Consider the following 17764-nt stretch of genomic DNA (forward strand, 5'->3'; position numbering starts at 1 on the left):
ACAGGTCACAATACATGTAACGCTACATTGGGAACAGTTGCGGCAGCAGTATTTTCTACAATAATGTCTATCATGGATTAGTCCCGTCTACATGACAATAATGTGACAAGTCAGCATACATGTAACGCCACATTGGGAACAGTTGCAGCAGTAGTAGTTTCTACAATAATGTCTATCATGGATTAGTCCTGTCTACATGACAATAATGTGATAGGTCACAATACATGTAACGCTACATTGGGAACAGTTGCGGCAGCAGTAGTTTTTACAACAATTTCTATCATGGATTAGTCCTGTCTCGATGACAATTATGTGACAGGTCACAATACATGTAACGCTACATTGGGAACAGTTGCGGCAGCAGTATTTTCTACAATAATGTCTATCATGGATTAGTCCTGTCTACATGACAATAATGTGACAGGTCACAATACATGTAACGCTACATTGGGAACAGTTGCGGCAGCAGTATTTTCTACAATAATGTCTATCATGGATTAGTCCTGTCTACATGACAATTATGTGACAGGTCACAATACATGTAACGCTACATTGGGAACAGTTGCGGCAGCAGTATTTTCTACAATAATGTCTATCATGGATTAGTCCTGTCTACATGACAATAATGTGACAGGTCACAATACATGTAACGCTACATTGGGAACAGTTGCGGCAGCAGTATTTTCTACAATAATTTCTATCATGGATTAGTCCTGTCTACATGACAATAATGTGATAGGTCACAATACATGTAACGCTACATTGGGAACAGTTGCGGCAGCAGTAGTTTTTACAACAATTTCTATCATGGATTAGTCCTGTCTCGACGACAATTATGTGACAGGTCACGACTTTGGGAAAAGTTAATCAAAATCTGACAAAAATTACTAAAGATATTGCGTTTTTCTCAAGGTATATATATTTAAAAAAATGAACGAATAGTGTTTTTGGCCTCTAGGGACATCAAATTAAAAAGTATATCGGTCCCGGCACCAGGTCTTACCGTGCCACTTACGGTAATAGCTACTTCCCTATAGGGAAAGAAATTCGCTAAAATGTTGTACATAAATCACTGATACCTTCCCGATACATGATTGAAACTGGAGTCTGGAATGCTTTCAAAAATTAGTGAAGATAAAGTACAGTGTGTGTGTAGGTGTAAATTGCGGCCTACACTGCACTTCACCCATATCTCCCCTTAAAATCTGTATACTTTAGAGTAGAGTTAAAATGTTGTTATGAATTGAGCATGATATATGAAACAATAAATATAATTACAATATAGTGCACGGTGAGTTACTATCAAGTGTTGTTCTTCTATACAATGCACCTGATGGCCATTTGACGTCAAATAGTATTTGTTGTGTACCAGTGTACCTACAGTGTATTTTGTGTTAAGCCAGTTAACCAATAAATTAATTTTCATTACCCATGATAAATACAGATATGATCCTTCTAACCACTACTGTACCACTGTCAAGTAACAACGTGACTCATATCAAATCCAACCAAAGCACATTACAGTGTGTATAAGCTTTACATAAAGCCAGTGGAGGTTTTCTGCAGCTTTCTGAAAGGAGAGGCAAATCATTCAATCTCTCTAACGTGGATAAGTGATACTCTTCGGATAAGATATTGATAACATCTTCGATATCGGTGGAACTGACGATGCATATTCGTACAATTTTGCAATTACTTTGGAAATACTTTGGAAATACTTTGGAACAATACCGGATGAGATTAAACATTTAACAAAATACCCCCGCCCCAGCAAACCTGCAGACTAAGCGAATTTCCATTTGCCTGGTTGGATTTACCGGTACACTAAAATGTCTCCTTAAAAACATCACATGTATTCCCTATTTAAAAAACATTAACGAGTACTTAGGTTTGCTGCAACAGGGAGGGTAAAAAGGAGTTTTTTATGTTATAGTTTAGGATGAAATGAATGCATTTTCCAAATTTGATCAAAATATGTTCATAAACAAGCAAACAAACACAGTTTAATTATTCTCCATAAGAATAACATGGAAATTTTAAATTTACGGATTTTTGGAAATTTCTCTCTAACCATTGGGCGCATAATAGCCTAACGCTTCAATATACTAAATTATTTGTTTTTTTAAGCTCTACAAAATGGTTTGGAAAGCAATTGATAAATTTTATGTTTTTAGGGTCAAAAATGGGAAAAACCAATTTTTACCCCATAAAACCCCCCATAAGCCCCCAAAATATCTAGCTGAAAAAAATGGATATAGAAGCAAAATGATTGATAATATGATCAAGATGAAAATTAAGAAAAGAAATGAATTAAAATCAAACTTAGAAAACAATTCGAAACACAAAGAAGAAAAGAAATTCATGTGCGTCCCATACAACAACAATTTTAACAAAGCGATCAGGAAAACATTCAAACATACCCCAGTAAAATTAAGCTACAGAACAAAAAATAACATTTTTAAAATCATACACAATAAAACCAACCTATAACAAACAATACAGCAAACATATACAATGCATCTGGTATCTACAAAATTAAATGTTCTGACTGTAACAACTACTACATTGGACAAACCTATCGAAATTTTAAAGTTAGATTCAACGAACATATACAGGCATATAAATCGAAGAACAAAACATCAATGAAATCAAATTTTGCAGATCATTTACTAAAATCCAAACATAAGTTTACTAAGATCGAAGAAAACTTAACAATATTAGAAATTGAAAAAGACAGAGAAAAATTGAATGTAAAAGAAGAAATTAATATTTATATGAACTACAAAAATAACAAATCAAATATTTTAAATACAATGATTCCAAAATTGAATAATCCAATATAAGAAACAATAGCAAAATTGAGAAAATATTAATGAAAATAAGTACAACACATCATAGTATATAAATTAATCAATGAAGACAAAATTATGTTACAAGTTAGAAAAGTTTTATAATATCATATGTTATTTATTTATTTACATATCTTATTTTGATTTTTGTTTACTTTGAAAATGGCCTTAGAGCCGAAACTATAGTCAGTAGATATTTTAATAAATAATTTTACTTGGGTACTAAGTTTATTAATGTTTAATCTTTAAATATATATATATATATACTAGCAGAGTACCCGTCCTTCGTACGGGGTTGGCATATAAGTATCAAATGCTTATAGCAGTTATGAGTGAGGACATGGTTTAAGAAATTTCGGTTCTTTTTGAAGTTCGTTCGCTACGCTCACTCACCTTTAGGTTGGAGCTCGTTCGCTGCGCTCACTTTCCTTCAGGTTAGCTCGTTCGCTACGCTCACTTGCCTTCAGGTTAGCTCGTTCGCTACGCTCACTTGCCTTCAGATTAGCTCGTTCGCTACGCTCACTCGCCTCCAGGTTGAAGTTCGTTCGCTACGCTCACTCACCTTTTGCTGTTGTCATAAATGTAAAAGAAATAATAGTGCTAGTGCTGAACCCTGTTGGTAATCCTTGTAACTTTTAATGCTATTGAACATCATAGAACAGAACCAACTTGTTTAATTGAAACAGCTGTTAAGATTCATTAATTCCATTTCTCATAAGGTTAACATGGGAAACTCCAGAGCCACTGGGGCGGAGCCCCGAAGGATTTTTTGGGATAAAAATTTGCCTATATGTTAATCGGGAATGTGAGCTATCATCATGCCAAATTTCAGCCCGATCCGACCAGTAGTTTTTGAGATTAGCTCATACAAACACACACACAGACACCACCTCTTCTTTATAATAGTATAGATATATATATATATATATATATATATATATATATATATATATATATATGAATTTGAACGGATGGTGTTTTTGGCCTCTAGGGACCTCAAAACGAAAAAGTAAATCGGTCCCGGGTCCAGGTCTTACCATGAGTACTACGGTAATAGCTTATTCCCTATAGGGGAAATTCGCTAAAATATATTTAATTTATCTTAGTCGGATACTATCTACAGTATTAAGTTACTGAGAATGTGAAAGTTGTTTAGCCTTATTAGGTATATTCATAAGATAAAATTTTTTTGTTTCATAACGTTAAACCGCGTTAATAGCCATTAATACCAATTAAGGGATTGCGTGATACTGCAGCAGAATCACACAGACAACAGAGAAGAGAGAAGACGAGATCTAGCGGCGGCGGTGATGACCGGGACTGTACATGAGGGAGGGGAGAGGTGGCCGACTGCCAACCATCACTCTCTGTTCTAAAATAACACCAACAGTTCTGAGTCGCTAACGCAGGGCTCGCTGCGGTCCGCGCTCAAGGTCGTCGTATTGTTTCATTCATCTGAATACACACCTCAGCACATGGGTGCTGATTGAGTGAAAAGTATAGGTACTCGTACTGCGAGACGCGTCACAGTGTGAGTGTGCGTACTGCATCGATATCATATAACTACTGGATTACGCGCAGGCCATAAGCGCTATGTTCTGCTTTCCGAGTACGTGTATATCATATAGCGTGTATATGCATAGATAATAACGTTATTATATCTATGATTATATGTCGATGGGGTACTGTTGACACTACTGATGTTGTGCCGATTGTGTGAACAGTACAGTATAGATACTGCGAGACGAGTCACATTGTGCGTACTGTTGGCACTGATATTGTGCCGATTGTGTGAACAGTACGGTATAGATACTGCGAGACGAATCACATTGTGCGTACTGTTGGCACTGATATTGTGCTGATTGTGTGAACAGTACAGTATAGATACTGCGAGACGAGTCACATTGTGCGTACTGTTGGCACTGATATTTTGCTGATTGTGTGAACAGTACAGTATAGATACTGCGAGACGAGTCACATTGTGCGTACTGTTGGCACTACTGATGTTGTGCCGATTGTGTGAACAGTACAGTATAGATACTGCGAGACGCGTCACACTGTGTGTACTGTTGGCACTGATGTTGTGTGAACAGTACAGTATAGATACTGCGAGACGCGTCACACTGTGTGTACTGTTGGCACTGATATTGTGTGAACAGTACAGTATAGATACTGCGAGACGCGTCACACTGTGTGTACTGTTGGCACTGATATTGTGCTGATTGTGTGAACAGTACAGTATAGATACTGCGAGACGCGTCACACTGTGTGTAGGCTACTGTAGGCACTGATATTGTGTGAACATTACAGTATAGATACTGCGAGACGAGTCACACTGTGTGTACTGTTGGCACTGATATTGTGCTGATTGTGTGAACAGTACAGTATAGATACTGCGAGACGAGTCACATTGTGCGCACTGTTAGCACTGATATTGTGCCGATTGTGTGAACAGTACAGTATAGATACTGCGAGACGCGTCACACTGTGTGTACTGTTGGCACTGATGTTGTGTGAACAGTACAGTATAGATACTGCGAGACGCGTCACATTGTGCGTACTGTTGGCACTGATATTGTGCTGATTGTGTGAACAGTACAGTATAGATACTGCGAGACGCGTCACACTGTGTGTAGGCTACTGTTGGCACTGATATTGTGTGAACAGTACAGTATAGATACTGCGAGACGAGTCACACTGTGTGTACTGTTGGCACTGATATTGTGCTGATTGTGTGAAAAGTACAGTATAGATACTGCGAGACGAGTCACATTGTGCGCACTGTTAGCACTGATATTGTGCCGATTGTGTGAACAGTACAGTATAGATACTGCGAGACGAGTCACATTGTGTGTACTGTTGGCACTGATATTGTGTGAACAGTACAGTATAGATACTGCGAGACGCGTCACACTGTGTGTACTGTTGGCACTGATGTTGTGTGAACAGTACAGTATAGATACTGCGAGACGCGTCACATTGTGCGTACTGTTGGCACTGATATTGTGCCGATTGTGTGAACAGTACAGTATAGATACTGCGAGACGAGTCACATTGTGTGTACTGTTGGCACTGATATTGTGTGAACAGTACAGTATAGATACTGCGAGACGCGTCACATTGTGCGTACTGTTGGCACTGATATGTGCTGATTGTGTGAACAGTATAGATACTGCGAGACGCGTCACACTGTGTGTACTGTTGGCACTGATATTGTGCTGATTGTGTGAACAGTACAGTATAGATACTGCGAGACGCGTCACATTGTGCGTACTGTTGGCACTGATATTGTGCTGATTGTGTGAACAGTACAGTATAGATACTGCGAGACGCGTCACACTGTGTGTACTGTTGGCACTGATATTGTGCTGATTGTGTGAACAGTACAGTATAGATACTGCGAGACGCGTCACATTGTGCGTACTGTTGGCACTGATATTGTGCTGATTGTGTGAACAGTACAGTATAGATACTGCGAGACGCGTCACACTGTGTGTACTGTTGGCACTGATATTGTGCTGATTGTGTGAACAGTACAGTATAGATACTGCGAGACGCGTCACATTGTGCGTACTGTTGGCACTGATATTGTGCTGATTGTGTGAACAGTACAGTATAGATACTGCGAGACGCGTCACATTGTGCGTACTGTTGGCACTGATATGTGCTGATTGTGTGAACAGTATAGATACTGCGAGACGCGCCACACTGTGTGTACTGTTGGCACTGATATTGTGCTGATTGTGTGAACAGTACAGTATAGATACTGCGAGACGCGTCACATTGTGCGTACTGTTGGCACTGATATTGTGCTGATTGTGTGAACAGTACAGTATAGATACTGCGAGACGCGTCACATTGTGCGTACTGTTGGCACTGATATTGTGCTGATTGTGTGAACAGTATAGATACTGCGAGACGCGTCACACTGTGTGTACTGTTGGCACTGATATTGTGCTGATTGTGTGAACAGTACAGTATAGATACTGCGAGACGCGTCACATTGTGCGTACTGTTGGCACTGATATTGTGCTGATTGTGTGAACAGTACAGTATAGATACTGCGAGACGCGTCACATTGTGCGTACTGTTGGCACTGATATTGTGCTGATTGTGTGAACAGTACAGTATAGATACTGCGAGACGCGTCACACTGTGTGTACTGTTAGCATTGTGTATCACTTTGTCCGTATCGTGTTCCGATATGCAGATCAGTACCAGAATAATGTACCAATGACAACTGTAGGCTATATACCTGTTATACGGTCATATCATATCATATAAACGCGAACAACACCCAGCAAGAGCACATTGCTGGCGGAGACGGTGCTATTGTAGCAGGACAGGATTCCCACGTCCCGTCTGTCATCTCGTCACATTCGTTATACACTACAGAAGTTGACACATTGTACCATCACAGTTACACTACACACATGAATTAGTGATCAACTAATCGTGTACATCCATAGGAAACAAACTACTGTACGACCTTTTCACCAACATTTGTATGCTATTGGGGGCGTTTTATAATATCCAATACCATCTTATATAATACTTTTAAATGATTAATTCGACAACCAAATTAAAGAGTGATATTATGTCGAATTATAATAATTTTAAAGAATGTTCAAAATAATATAATAATGTCCAAAATCCGTAATTTTAGATAAGCGCCACAACATACTAATTGTCCAGGCCTATACAATACATTATTATGATTCAAGCAGTAATCTTCTAGGAACAATTAGGTAAATAGGTGAGTATCAAAATCATGAATAAACCCCCGTAAAATGAATATTTTCAATATTATTATCATTACCTTAGAATAATCTGTTATTGGAACGTATCCGAGTGCAGGGCCGAGTTCCGTTTACCTAAACACTTTGACGAGGATCATTTTACAGCGGAACAGCGCCTATGATACACGTTTCGTCCCGGCCTCAAGGCGTCGCCTTGTGACCGGAGTCGTGACCTCCCCACACACGCTCAGTCCGGAACTGAACAGTTTGGCCGGAGTCGTCTTGCCTCCTCTTGGTCTAGGAAGTTAAGCTCATTGAAGTACCACAATTTCAGAGCATAAACATCATCCGTTCCCTTCCAGATTTTTGCGAAGATTTAACTTTTGGGCGGCCACCCTCCCGCCACCGCCACCACGTCCTTTCACCGTCCCTCGTGGCATATCGGAAGTGGCATGTCTTTAGTGCGACCGTTGTTCGGACTGCAAATATTATTGTTTACCAACCTTGTTTGTTTTTTGTGTTCTAGATTAATTGTGTATTGTTTCTTGTTCTTTTAATTATGCGAGACGACGTTGAATTCAAGATTTTGTAAGGAAGTTGAACAACTCCCATGTTTGTATGATCACAGTTGGTCTGATTACTGCAATAGAAGTGTGCAGGACCAGGCGTGGCAGAAAGTTGCTTTAAATCCATCATGCCTTCGTCATCTTCTTCACTGCTATCCTCCATATTGAGATAAAATGAAACTGTAATAAAACTGAGTTGATAATGAAAAAATTGAATGAAGTTTTACTAATTAAATCGATATTAATTTTCAATCGATATTAGGGAAGCTAAGTTAAGAAACTATACCCGGTCTCCGTTACAACCTGCCCACTACATCACCTTCACTGATAGCCCTCCCCTGACTCTTACGCTCTGGGGAGTCAAACGGCACTAGGGCCTATCTGACGGTTTTGACTATTTAAAAAACCCCACGGCAAAGAATAGAACGGCACTCGCTCCCTTTCCCCACGTGTCCAATGAAAATGCAATTGGCACGAAGTATCAGCATGTTGGGTATACAGTACAACGAATAAATACTCCTCAACAGATAACACCATGGTGAAAACATCTTCAACATAGTCATGTGCATGAACAACCAAACTGACAAGGAATAAAATCTAGATTGTCATTACTGTAGTTTGAAACATATTATTTTAATTATGGAAGATGATCGTTTCTCCTAGTGTTGTATGTCAGAGCACGTGATTTAGAATAAATTAGCAAAATTAAAGTTTTATTTTCAAAATAAATGACTCGTGGAATAATAGCCATTAAAACGAGCAGCAGTAGTTTTCAGAAAGTTTATCATGATCGTTTGGAGTTCATTATTGGATGAATGGGCGGATGATGAGACGCATCCTCATTAGCAACACACAACACCCGCGACCGGGCCGCAGTGCTGTTGTACTGCAGAGTGACGAACTGCTGTTCACTGTACTTTAGTGCTGAACAGTGAACAGCATCTGCTGAACCAAGGGTTGGGTCCGGCTGCTGTTCACTGTACTGCAGAGTCCAGACTGCTGTTCACTGTACTGTAGTGCTGAACAGTGAACAGCGTCTGCTGAACAGTGAACAGCATCTGCTGAACCAAGGGTTGGGTCCGGCTGCTGTTCACTGTACTGCAGAGTGACGAACTGCTGTTCACTGTACTGTAGTGCTCAACAGTGAACTGCATCTGCTGAACCAAGGGTTGGGTCCGGCTGCTGTTCACTGTACTGCAGAGTGACGAACTGCTGTTCACTGTACTGTAGTGCTGAACAGTGAACAGCATCTGCTGAACCAAGGGCTGGGTCCGGCTGCTGTTCACTGTACTGCAGAGTGACGAACTGCTGTTCACTGTACTGTAGTGCTAAACAGTGAACAGCATCTGCTGAACCAAGGGTTGGGTCCGGCTGCTGTTCACTGTACTGCAGAGTGACGAACTGCTGTTCACTGTACTGTAGTGATAAACAGTGAACAGCATCTGCTGAACCAAGGGTTGGGTCCGGCTGCTGTTCACTGTACTGCAGAGTGACGAACTGCTGTTCACTGTACTGTAGTGCTAAACAGTGAACAGCATCTGCTGAACCAAGGGCTGGGTCCGGCTGCTGTTCACTGTACTGCAGAGTGACGAACTGCTGTTCACTGTACTGTAGTGCTGAACAGTGAACAGCATCTGCTGAACCAAGGGCTGGGTCCGGCTGCTGTTCACTGTACTGCAGAGTGACGAACTGCTGTTCACTGTACTGTAGTGCTAAACAGTGAACAGCATCTGCTGAACCAAGGGTTGGGTCCGGCTGCTGTTCACTGTACTGCAGAGTGACGAACTGCTGTTCACTGTACTGTAGTGCTGAACAGTGAACAGCATCTGCTGAACCAAGGGTTGGGTCCGGCTGCTGTTCATCCGCACGATTTTAATTCATTCACAGTCACCTAAATAAAGGTCTCAATGTTACTTAGTGATTCTTAAAGACATCTAATACTTTTCAATATTAAGTTATGGAAGAACTGATTGCACTGTTGGCAAATTAGGCTTACGCGTGTAATTCTAAAAGTGAAAGGAACATCGATGTAATGTATGCCACTGTAATGTAACTAGACTATATACATCGGGAAAAGAGATAAAGCGGGAATATTATTCTGGTAAAAACCATTACACACTTTCGGCGTGAGTAGTCCGAGTTTCCTCTAAAGGTGCATTGTCCCTGAAGCGACTCTTGCGATAGTAGCTGAGCGATAGTAGCTGAGCGACAGTAGCTCAGCGATAGTAGCTCAGCGATAGTAGCTCAGCGATAGTAGCTAACCATGTCATTGTCCCTGAAGCGATTGTTCTAGAGCGATTCTGTATATTAGTTTGCTGACTTTCGAGTGAGTTGGTGCTATGAGTGCCATGACACCTCCTAATTTTAAAACGTTTTTAGCGAATTTCCCTATAGGGAAGTAGCTATTACCGTAGGTCTCATGGTAAGACCTAAGCCCGGGACCGATTTACTTTTTCATTTTGATGTCCCCAGAGGCCAAAAACACCATTCGTTCAAATTTTTATATATCTATATATATATATATATATATATATATATATGTGTGTGTGTGTGTCCATCCGCACGATAACTTGAGTAATTTTTGTCCGATTTTCATAAAATTTGGTTTAAAGGTGTGAGGCGGGATAAACTTGAATGAGTTCGCGAACCAGCATGATCGGACTATGGGAACGGGTGTTTATGGGGGGTTTTATGGGGTAAAAATTGGTTTTTCCCATTTTTGACCATAAAAACACAAAATTTCACAATTTATTTTTAAACCATTTTGTAGAGCTTAAAAAAACAAATAATTTAGTATATTGAAGCGTTATAATGCGCCTAACTGTTACGGAGAAAATTCAAAAAAATTGTAATTTTAAATTCCCATGTTATTCTTATGGAGAATAAGTCAACTGTTGTAGTTTGCTTGTTTATGAACATATTTTGATCAAATTTGGAAAATACATTTTGTACTAAACCACAGTACTTTTAAACATTTTACATTTAAAAAAATTTGTACCCTCCCTGTTGCAGCAAACCTAAGTACTCACTAAACTAATTCTGTTTAAATAGGGAATAAGTGTGATATTTTTAAGGAGACATTTTAGTTTAAATCCAATCAGGCAAATGGAAATTCGCTAAGTATGCAGGTTTGCTGCGGCGGGGTATTATTTGCTCGCTTTCTTGTCCGGTACAAACTTTGCAATAAATTTTAAACTAACTTCCCGACGAGCTAGAGAAATGAAACTAGAGAACACAGCTCACAAATGGATGACAATGTAATACTATATCATTTAATTTTCATATTTTCCTTGGGCTTGGCCCCATGGGCTTCCAAATTTTCCATGTTTACATTTTGAAGCCAGCCGTAAATACTTAAATTTGACAGTTCGAAAAGCTTGGGTAGAGGCACAGGTTCTGCTCCCGAGAGATTCTAAATATAAAATAAGCAGTTCAACGGAAATATAAAACATATGACTACAGATAATAAGGGTTTGGTATATATTAACAGGCCATATACAATAGATTTAACATATTTACACATTAAAGTTTAAAAAGTAGAAAATAAGTTATAAATAAAAATACTTTTTTTTAAATGCCACGTTTTTAAAAGCACTAAAAAGTAAAAATAATTTATGAATATGTGGAGGGAATAAATGCTTAATAGATTTAAAACGAAAAACGTGGGGTGCATGCAATAGATAATACTAGTTCAGTAGGTAAAGATAATTGTAAACAGCATGCGCCCCACGTTTTTTTTTATCTTACAAGTATTTATTCTCCCCACATACTTATTTTCACTGAGACAAAACATTTCGATTTTCAAAATATGAGTGTCGTAAGGAACGCGACGACGGATTCAGGTATTTATATCAAATGCAACTAAATCCATGCGTTTTTGTGATTTATCTTAGAATTTCTGTTAATTTAATACGAAATGTCAATCAATAATCAGTTAACGTTTGCATATTTGATTAATGTTTATACATATATTTGAATGTTTCAAATTAAATATAAATATGTAACTTAATAACAGGGATTTTCAGATAAACCACAATGTTGCGTTGTTTTATTTGTATTTGTTACATCCATTCCGTCGAGCACGGAGCAACCTTGGTTCACCAGCCCCCAACAGTTGTGGGGTGAGGGAGGTGGTGAAGAGCCAGTCCTCATCATCTTACGTATTGTCAAGGTGTAGTTCCTGTGAGGGTGAGTGTCCGGGATATCGGTTATTTTCCGTTGGGCGCAGACAGACGTTGTGTCCACCGTGCGTCCGTGCATGATGCGTGTCTCCCTACAAGTAGGCATATCACGACAAATCTCAACACAACCCCAACCCAAACCCTCACTGCTACACGCACTGAGTCGTCCATCACGTGTTAAAGCTAGCCATTCATCTCTGTATATTTTGCACCGAGGAAGCAGTTATCTCTGCATTTGACTCACTTGAGTCTTGACTATGTCTTGCCGACTACGCCATGAACTTGATGAACACGTTCTCGCCACAGATGAGAAAACTGTCTTTTCACCATAACCTAATATTTACGATAAAAAATGAAAAATACAATCATCCAAGAGCAAAAACTCTTGGTTCGCGGGTAAAAGTCAACCAATCCGAAGTGCAATGTCATTGAGTGGTTGATTATGTGATGGGTGCTAAGGGATTTCCAATATCCCAATGGTGGCCTCCTTGAGTTGATCACCCTGTATAGTTGGCCAAGTAAGTAAGCCTAAAGTTGTTTTTTATGTTTTCTTTTGACAAGAAGTACCCAATTCGCAGAGTGTCATATTAGGGAAAATTTCAGAATGTATTCTAAAAAACTGCCTGATATTTGTAGAAAATGAAGACCAGCAATAAACTCACGAAACGCACGAACAACTACTTCCTGGCAATGTTTTGAGATAATTGAAGTAGAACATTTGCTTGAATACAATGCTTTTGATATGTTAAATGTAAAAAATTAAGAAAACAGACCTTATAAGATATAGGGTGAAAACTATTCGTGAAATTCTCTCAAAGCAGGCAAGTCTAAAAATTACCTTTTGCTAATCATATGGAATGGATCCATGCAGAATTATTTCTGACTGGATTGCCAAATCTGGACAGGATTGAGAAAATGTCGATTGGTCGAGTTCACCAGAACTCGTTGGAACAAATGTAAGTTTACACGTTTGTACCAAATTTCATAATTTTTGCTCGAGGTATCGTGCTAACGGACACATATGAATTATTTGATAATGTTCACTTGTAGGGCTACTGTAATTAATATTGATAGAAAAATAAACCATCGTTTAATAAAATAAGTAGATGAATACATGTCACTCCTAGGCCCAAAAAGTACGAATTCAATAATTTAATGAAATTTCCGGGTTTTCAGCACTAATAAGTTAAAATTTTGCCTCTTATAGGCCAATTTTCAACATTATTAGAAAAGACCTAAAATACTGATAAAAACTTTATAAATATGCCTAAATTTCCATAAAAATTGTCTACAAAACAAAAGTTTTTAAAAACAAGTAAAAATTCTCAGTTTTTACCCTAAAAACAAAAAATTTTGAACAATATTACCTAGTTTTAGCATAATTTATACAAAATACTTAATTTTCTTAAAAACTAACAAATCTTCTTATTTCTAACAGAAATGTATACACTGGAATATTCACCAAAAAATCCACCTAAGTCAATTATTAGCGTCATTTTACTGTTAAACTAACTCAAGCAGATCATTGGTAGATATTTTGTGTTTTCAGTTGGCAGCACTGTAATGATATATATGCTTGTGGCTGGTAGTGTTGTGAGGCCATTCTATAGCAATCCGTCCAACTGTGTGGTTACTCCTTCAAAATTCTATCAGTGTTTTAACAGAACTTTAATGTGATTTTACAAGACTTTTCTACCTTAAGATATTAGTTTTTAAGATTTTTAATATTTTGACAAATTTTAAAAACAAAACGTTTTTTAAAACAACCAAAAATTCTAATATTTCTATTTAAGTTATTCAAATTTAAGCAAAACAGTTACTTTATCTTTAAATGTTTTGATTTCGGTAATAATTAAGTTTAAGTCTTTTTTATTTAATTCTTTAATTGTTTTTTCATCTAAAATACCAATAAATCTATGAGGCAAATGAACTTTACATTCTTCTAATTCAACAATAATTTTCGGTCTATATTTATCTTTAACTTTTTCAAATTGTTCAATCTTATATTTTGTATTCAATTCTTAAGTTTTTAATGGTTTAAATTCTTTGAATTTGCATTCTCCAATATTATTAATCTCTTCTAGTAGATCCATTTATTATGGAAAATCTTTTTACGTAGTTATCTGAAGTAAGCTTTATGTTTACAGAAGAACCATTATGTTGATTTATTTATATAAATGGTTATAAATGGTTTAAGAATTTTAGAAAATGTGTGTCAAATTCGGGTTTTATATAAAAATCCAATTCTTAAAGTTTGAAAATCATTGGTAACAATTTCATAAATGAAATATTTCTTTTTGTAAAACTAAAATATGCATTAAAAATAATTACAGTAATATTTTTCTTGTCTTCAAAACTCAATTTGAAATTAATGTAGAATATTTTGTTTAAGAATTGATAGTAAAATATCCAGTTTGTATAATTTCTTTGTTTTAAGAACAATTTTATATTTTTGGGTGTTATTTCAAAACTATTATCTAACATACATAATGTATAGATTTCATTAATTAACTGTTGTGTACGATATGGTTGAAAATGATTAAATTCCCTTAAAATATTTGTAAGATGTTTGTTCTTATTTTTTCGTCTATTAATATTTCTCTCAGAAATAATTCTTTTACACATATTACATCCTACATAATTTTTAATATGTAATTGTAAAGTTAGTAAAATTATGACATCAATAACATGCATCCATTTATAGATAAAAATTTTTATATCTAAATGGAAGAACCCATTCATTGTCATAAATGTAAGAAGAAAACTAAAAATATTAATCCAGAAACAGTTGAAATGAAGAATGGATTGTTTAGAATTGCTACCAAGTGTTCTGAAATTCTTAAAGCGTACACGGATTACGTGCATAATAAAAGCACGCGGTTTTGAGTTGTTTGGTTTGAATACTGGTGTGCGACAAAGTAAAAAGTGTGTGCCAAAGTAAGTAAATGTAGCAATTAGGAGCTTTCTGTACTATTATCAGTGCAAGGAAGCCCACTTTGTCGGGAGACTATAGGACAAATATATTTTTGGTTTAAAAAGAAACATTTTTAAATTAAAATTAAATCTAATCAATAACAGTAGCGAGACATTTACATCGTGGCGTCGGATCACTTTGATTACACAATTATTATAGGTTAAGTTACCTGTTGTATCGCCAAGTGATCTGTTCTTGTAGTTTGATAGGCTACGAGGGTTCCGAAGACTTTATATGCCTTCATTGTCATGACTACCAGGACATTAAAAGTCATTAATCCTTCTCAACCAGGACGGTGTGGAGATTTGTCAAACACATAAATAATTTAGAAAATAGCATGGCCGACCTGTTCGTTAAGCGTAGCCACGCTATTTTGTAAATGGTTTAAATGTGTTCGTGATACGTGTTTTGTTCCTCAAATCTTCACACCCTCTTGGTTGAAGAGGACATGACAATGAAGGCATCAAGTCTTAGAAACCATGGTTGTTACATAATAGTATAGCCTATATAATAACTTTATACAGTACCCATGTTATTAAAGGACTCTATTATATACATAAGGCTGTGGTGTCCGGTTTGCTATTTTTGTAGCTAAACACATGTTAGACAGAACTCAAGATGATGTAATAAACTACTTAAATGCTTACGCATGGTGTCTCATTTTAATCCAAGTTAATCTTGATTAATTATCAAAATTACATAAGTAATATTGAACAATGGTAGTCTAACAAACTACAAGAACATGATCACTTGGCTATACACCAGGTAACTTAACCTACTATTGTAACAAGACATTTGATTAGATTAGCCTAGTGGTTCAGTTACAGCTATAGCTACTAACCTTGAGCACTTTAGGTGGAGCGTAAAAGTCCTCCTCCACCTCACTGGCACAGTAACTATCATACAGATCCGTCTCCATGTCTGCGTCTGCAACAAACCACCACCGAGATATCAATACAATGGTTGCCACAGATGCCCATCCACTTGATCCACACCAATTGTCTAGCAGTTACAAAATGAAACATGGGTTGTTAGCCCTTGCACCTAGACGTCAGTTATACTGTGATTCCTTGCTTTCAATAGGTACTTAATAGACAACGACTAGCTTTTTTAACTTATAAATTGAGTGATAAATAGGCTATGGCTCTTACTGTGGTTTTACTTAGTTTGTAGCTAACCTTTTGAACACCTGCAAAAAAATATTAGGCTATTTCAAAAATAGTCTTAATTGGACTCTATGACACTATGTAGAAAATGGAAAGGGTTTAACTTGAGGTACAACAAAGTTGCTTGTATTAGTTATCACGACAACCAATTTGAATTTAGCTGAACAGTATTTCCATTTGGCTAAAACTCTAATGGTCGACAACACTTTGATCTGTGACTTTAAGAAGGACTGAAAGTCATAGTAAACTCTTAAGCCAATACAGTAATTTAGTCCCAGATTTGGTTTGTATGACAGGGTTGGTACTAAATTTTTTAAATAAAATTCCCTGACTTTTCTGATATTATTTCATAGCTGGTATTATACTTTTTCAAGGTATACCGTAAGTTGATATCAACTAATCAAAATCAAGAAATATTAGAAAAAATGTAAAAATTAAACTTATTTAATCACTCCCAAAGTCCCAAATCCAAAACTTGTTTCAAACTATATATGCCTACATATCAATTTCCTCCACCGTACTGATAACTAACTACTGTATCAATATAAATACCCCCGCCGCAGCAAACCTGCCGACTAAGCGAATTTCCATTTGTCTGAATTGATTTTCAGTTAAATATATTTTAATAACATTAGGTTTAACGAGTGCCTAGGTTTGCTGCTACAAGGAAACTAATAAAGTGTGTTTTTTAAGTAAAATATAGATAGCTTAGTACAAAATAAATAAATTTGCCAAGTTTGATCAAAATATATCCATAAACAAGCAAACTACAACATTTGACAATATTCTCCATAAGAATAACATGGGAATTTTAAATTTACAATTTTTTTTAATTTTCTCCGTTACTAATAATCGAACGAAAATACTTTTATATACTAAATTATTTGTTTTTTTAAGCTCTTTAAAAAGGTCTAAAGAGAAATCGGGAAATTTTGTGTTTTGAGGGTCAAAAGTGAGAAAAACCAATTTTTACCCCATAAAACCCCCCGTAAAGCCCCGTTCCCATGGTCCGATCGTGCTGGTTCGCGAACTCATTCAAGTTTATCCCGCTTTACACCTTTAAACCAAATTTCATCAAAATCAGACAAAAATTACTCAAGTTATCGCGTTCACGGACGTATTAATGTGTATATATATATATATATATATATATATATATATATATATAAAGATTAAACATTAATAAACTTAGTACCCAAGTAAAATTATTTATTAAAATATTTACTGACTATAGTTTCGGCTCTAAGGCCATTTCCAAAGTAAACAAAAATCAAAATAAGATATGTAAA

The 17764-nt window shown here is 36.8% G+C and overlaps 1 protein-coding gene across 3 annotated transcripts in view; it reads right to left on the reverse strand.

The window, feature by feature from the left end:
- The window catches only part of LOC128983159 (protein c-ets-2-B), a 215696-nt gene that overhangs the window by 168526 nt on the left and 29406 nt on the right, over positions 1–17764 (reverse strand). For all 3 annotated transcript variants that reach the window (XM_054402337.1, XM_054402338.1, XM_054402336.1), the window contains exon 2: positions 16151–16236. In XM_054402337.1, coding sequence (XP_054258312.1) covers positions 16151–16228 — 78 coding nt within the window. In that variant the 5' untranslated portion in view covers positions 16229–16236. The remainder of the gene's footprint in view (positions 1–16150; positions 16237–17764) is intronic.

This window comes from Macrosteles quadrilineatus, unplaced genomic scaffold (genome assembly GCF_028750875.1).
Source record: "Macrosteles quadrilineatus isolate MER2022 unplaced genomic scaffold, UCM_ALF_1.0 Scaffold_1__1_contigs__length_201487025, whole genome shotgun sequence".
In the NCBI taxonomy this organism is placed as follows: Eukaryota; Metazoa; Arthropoda; class Insecta; order Hemiptera; family Cicadellidae; genus Macrosteles; species Macrosteles quadrilineatus.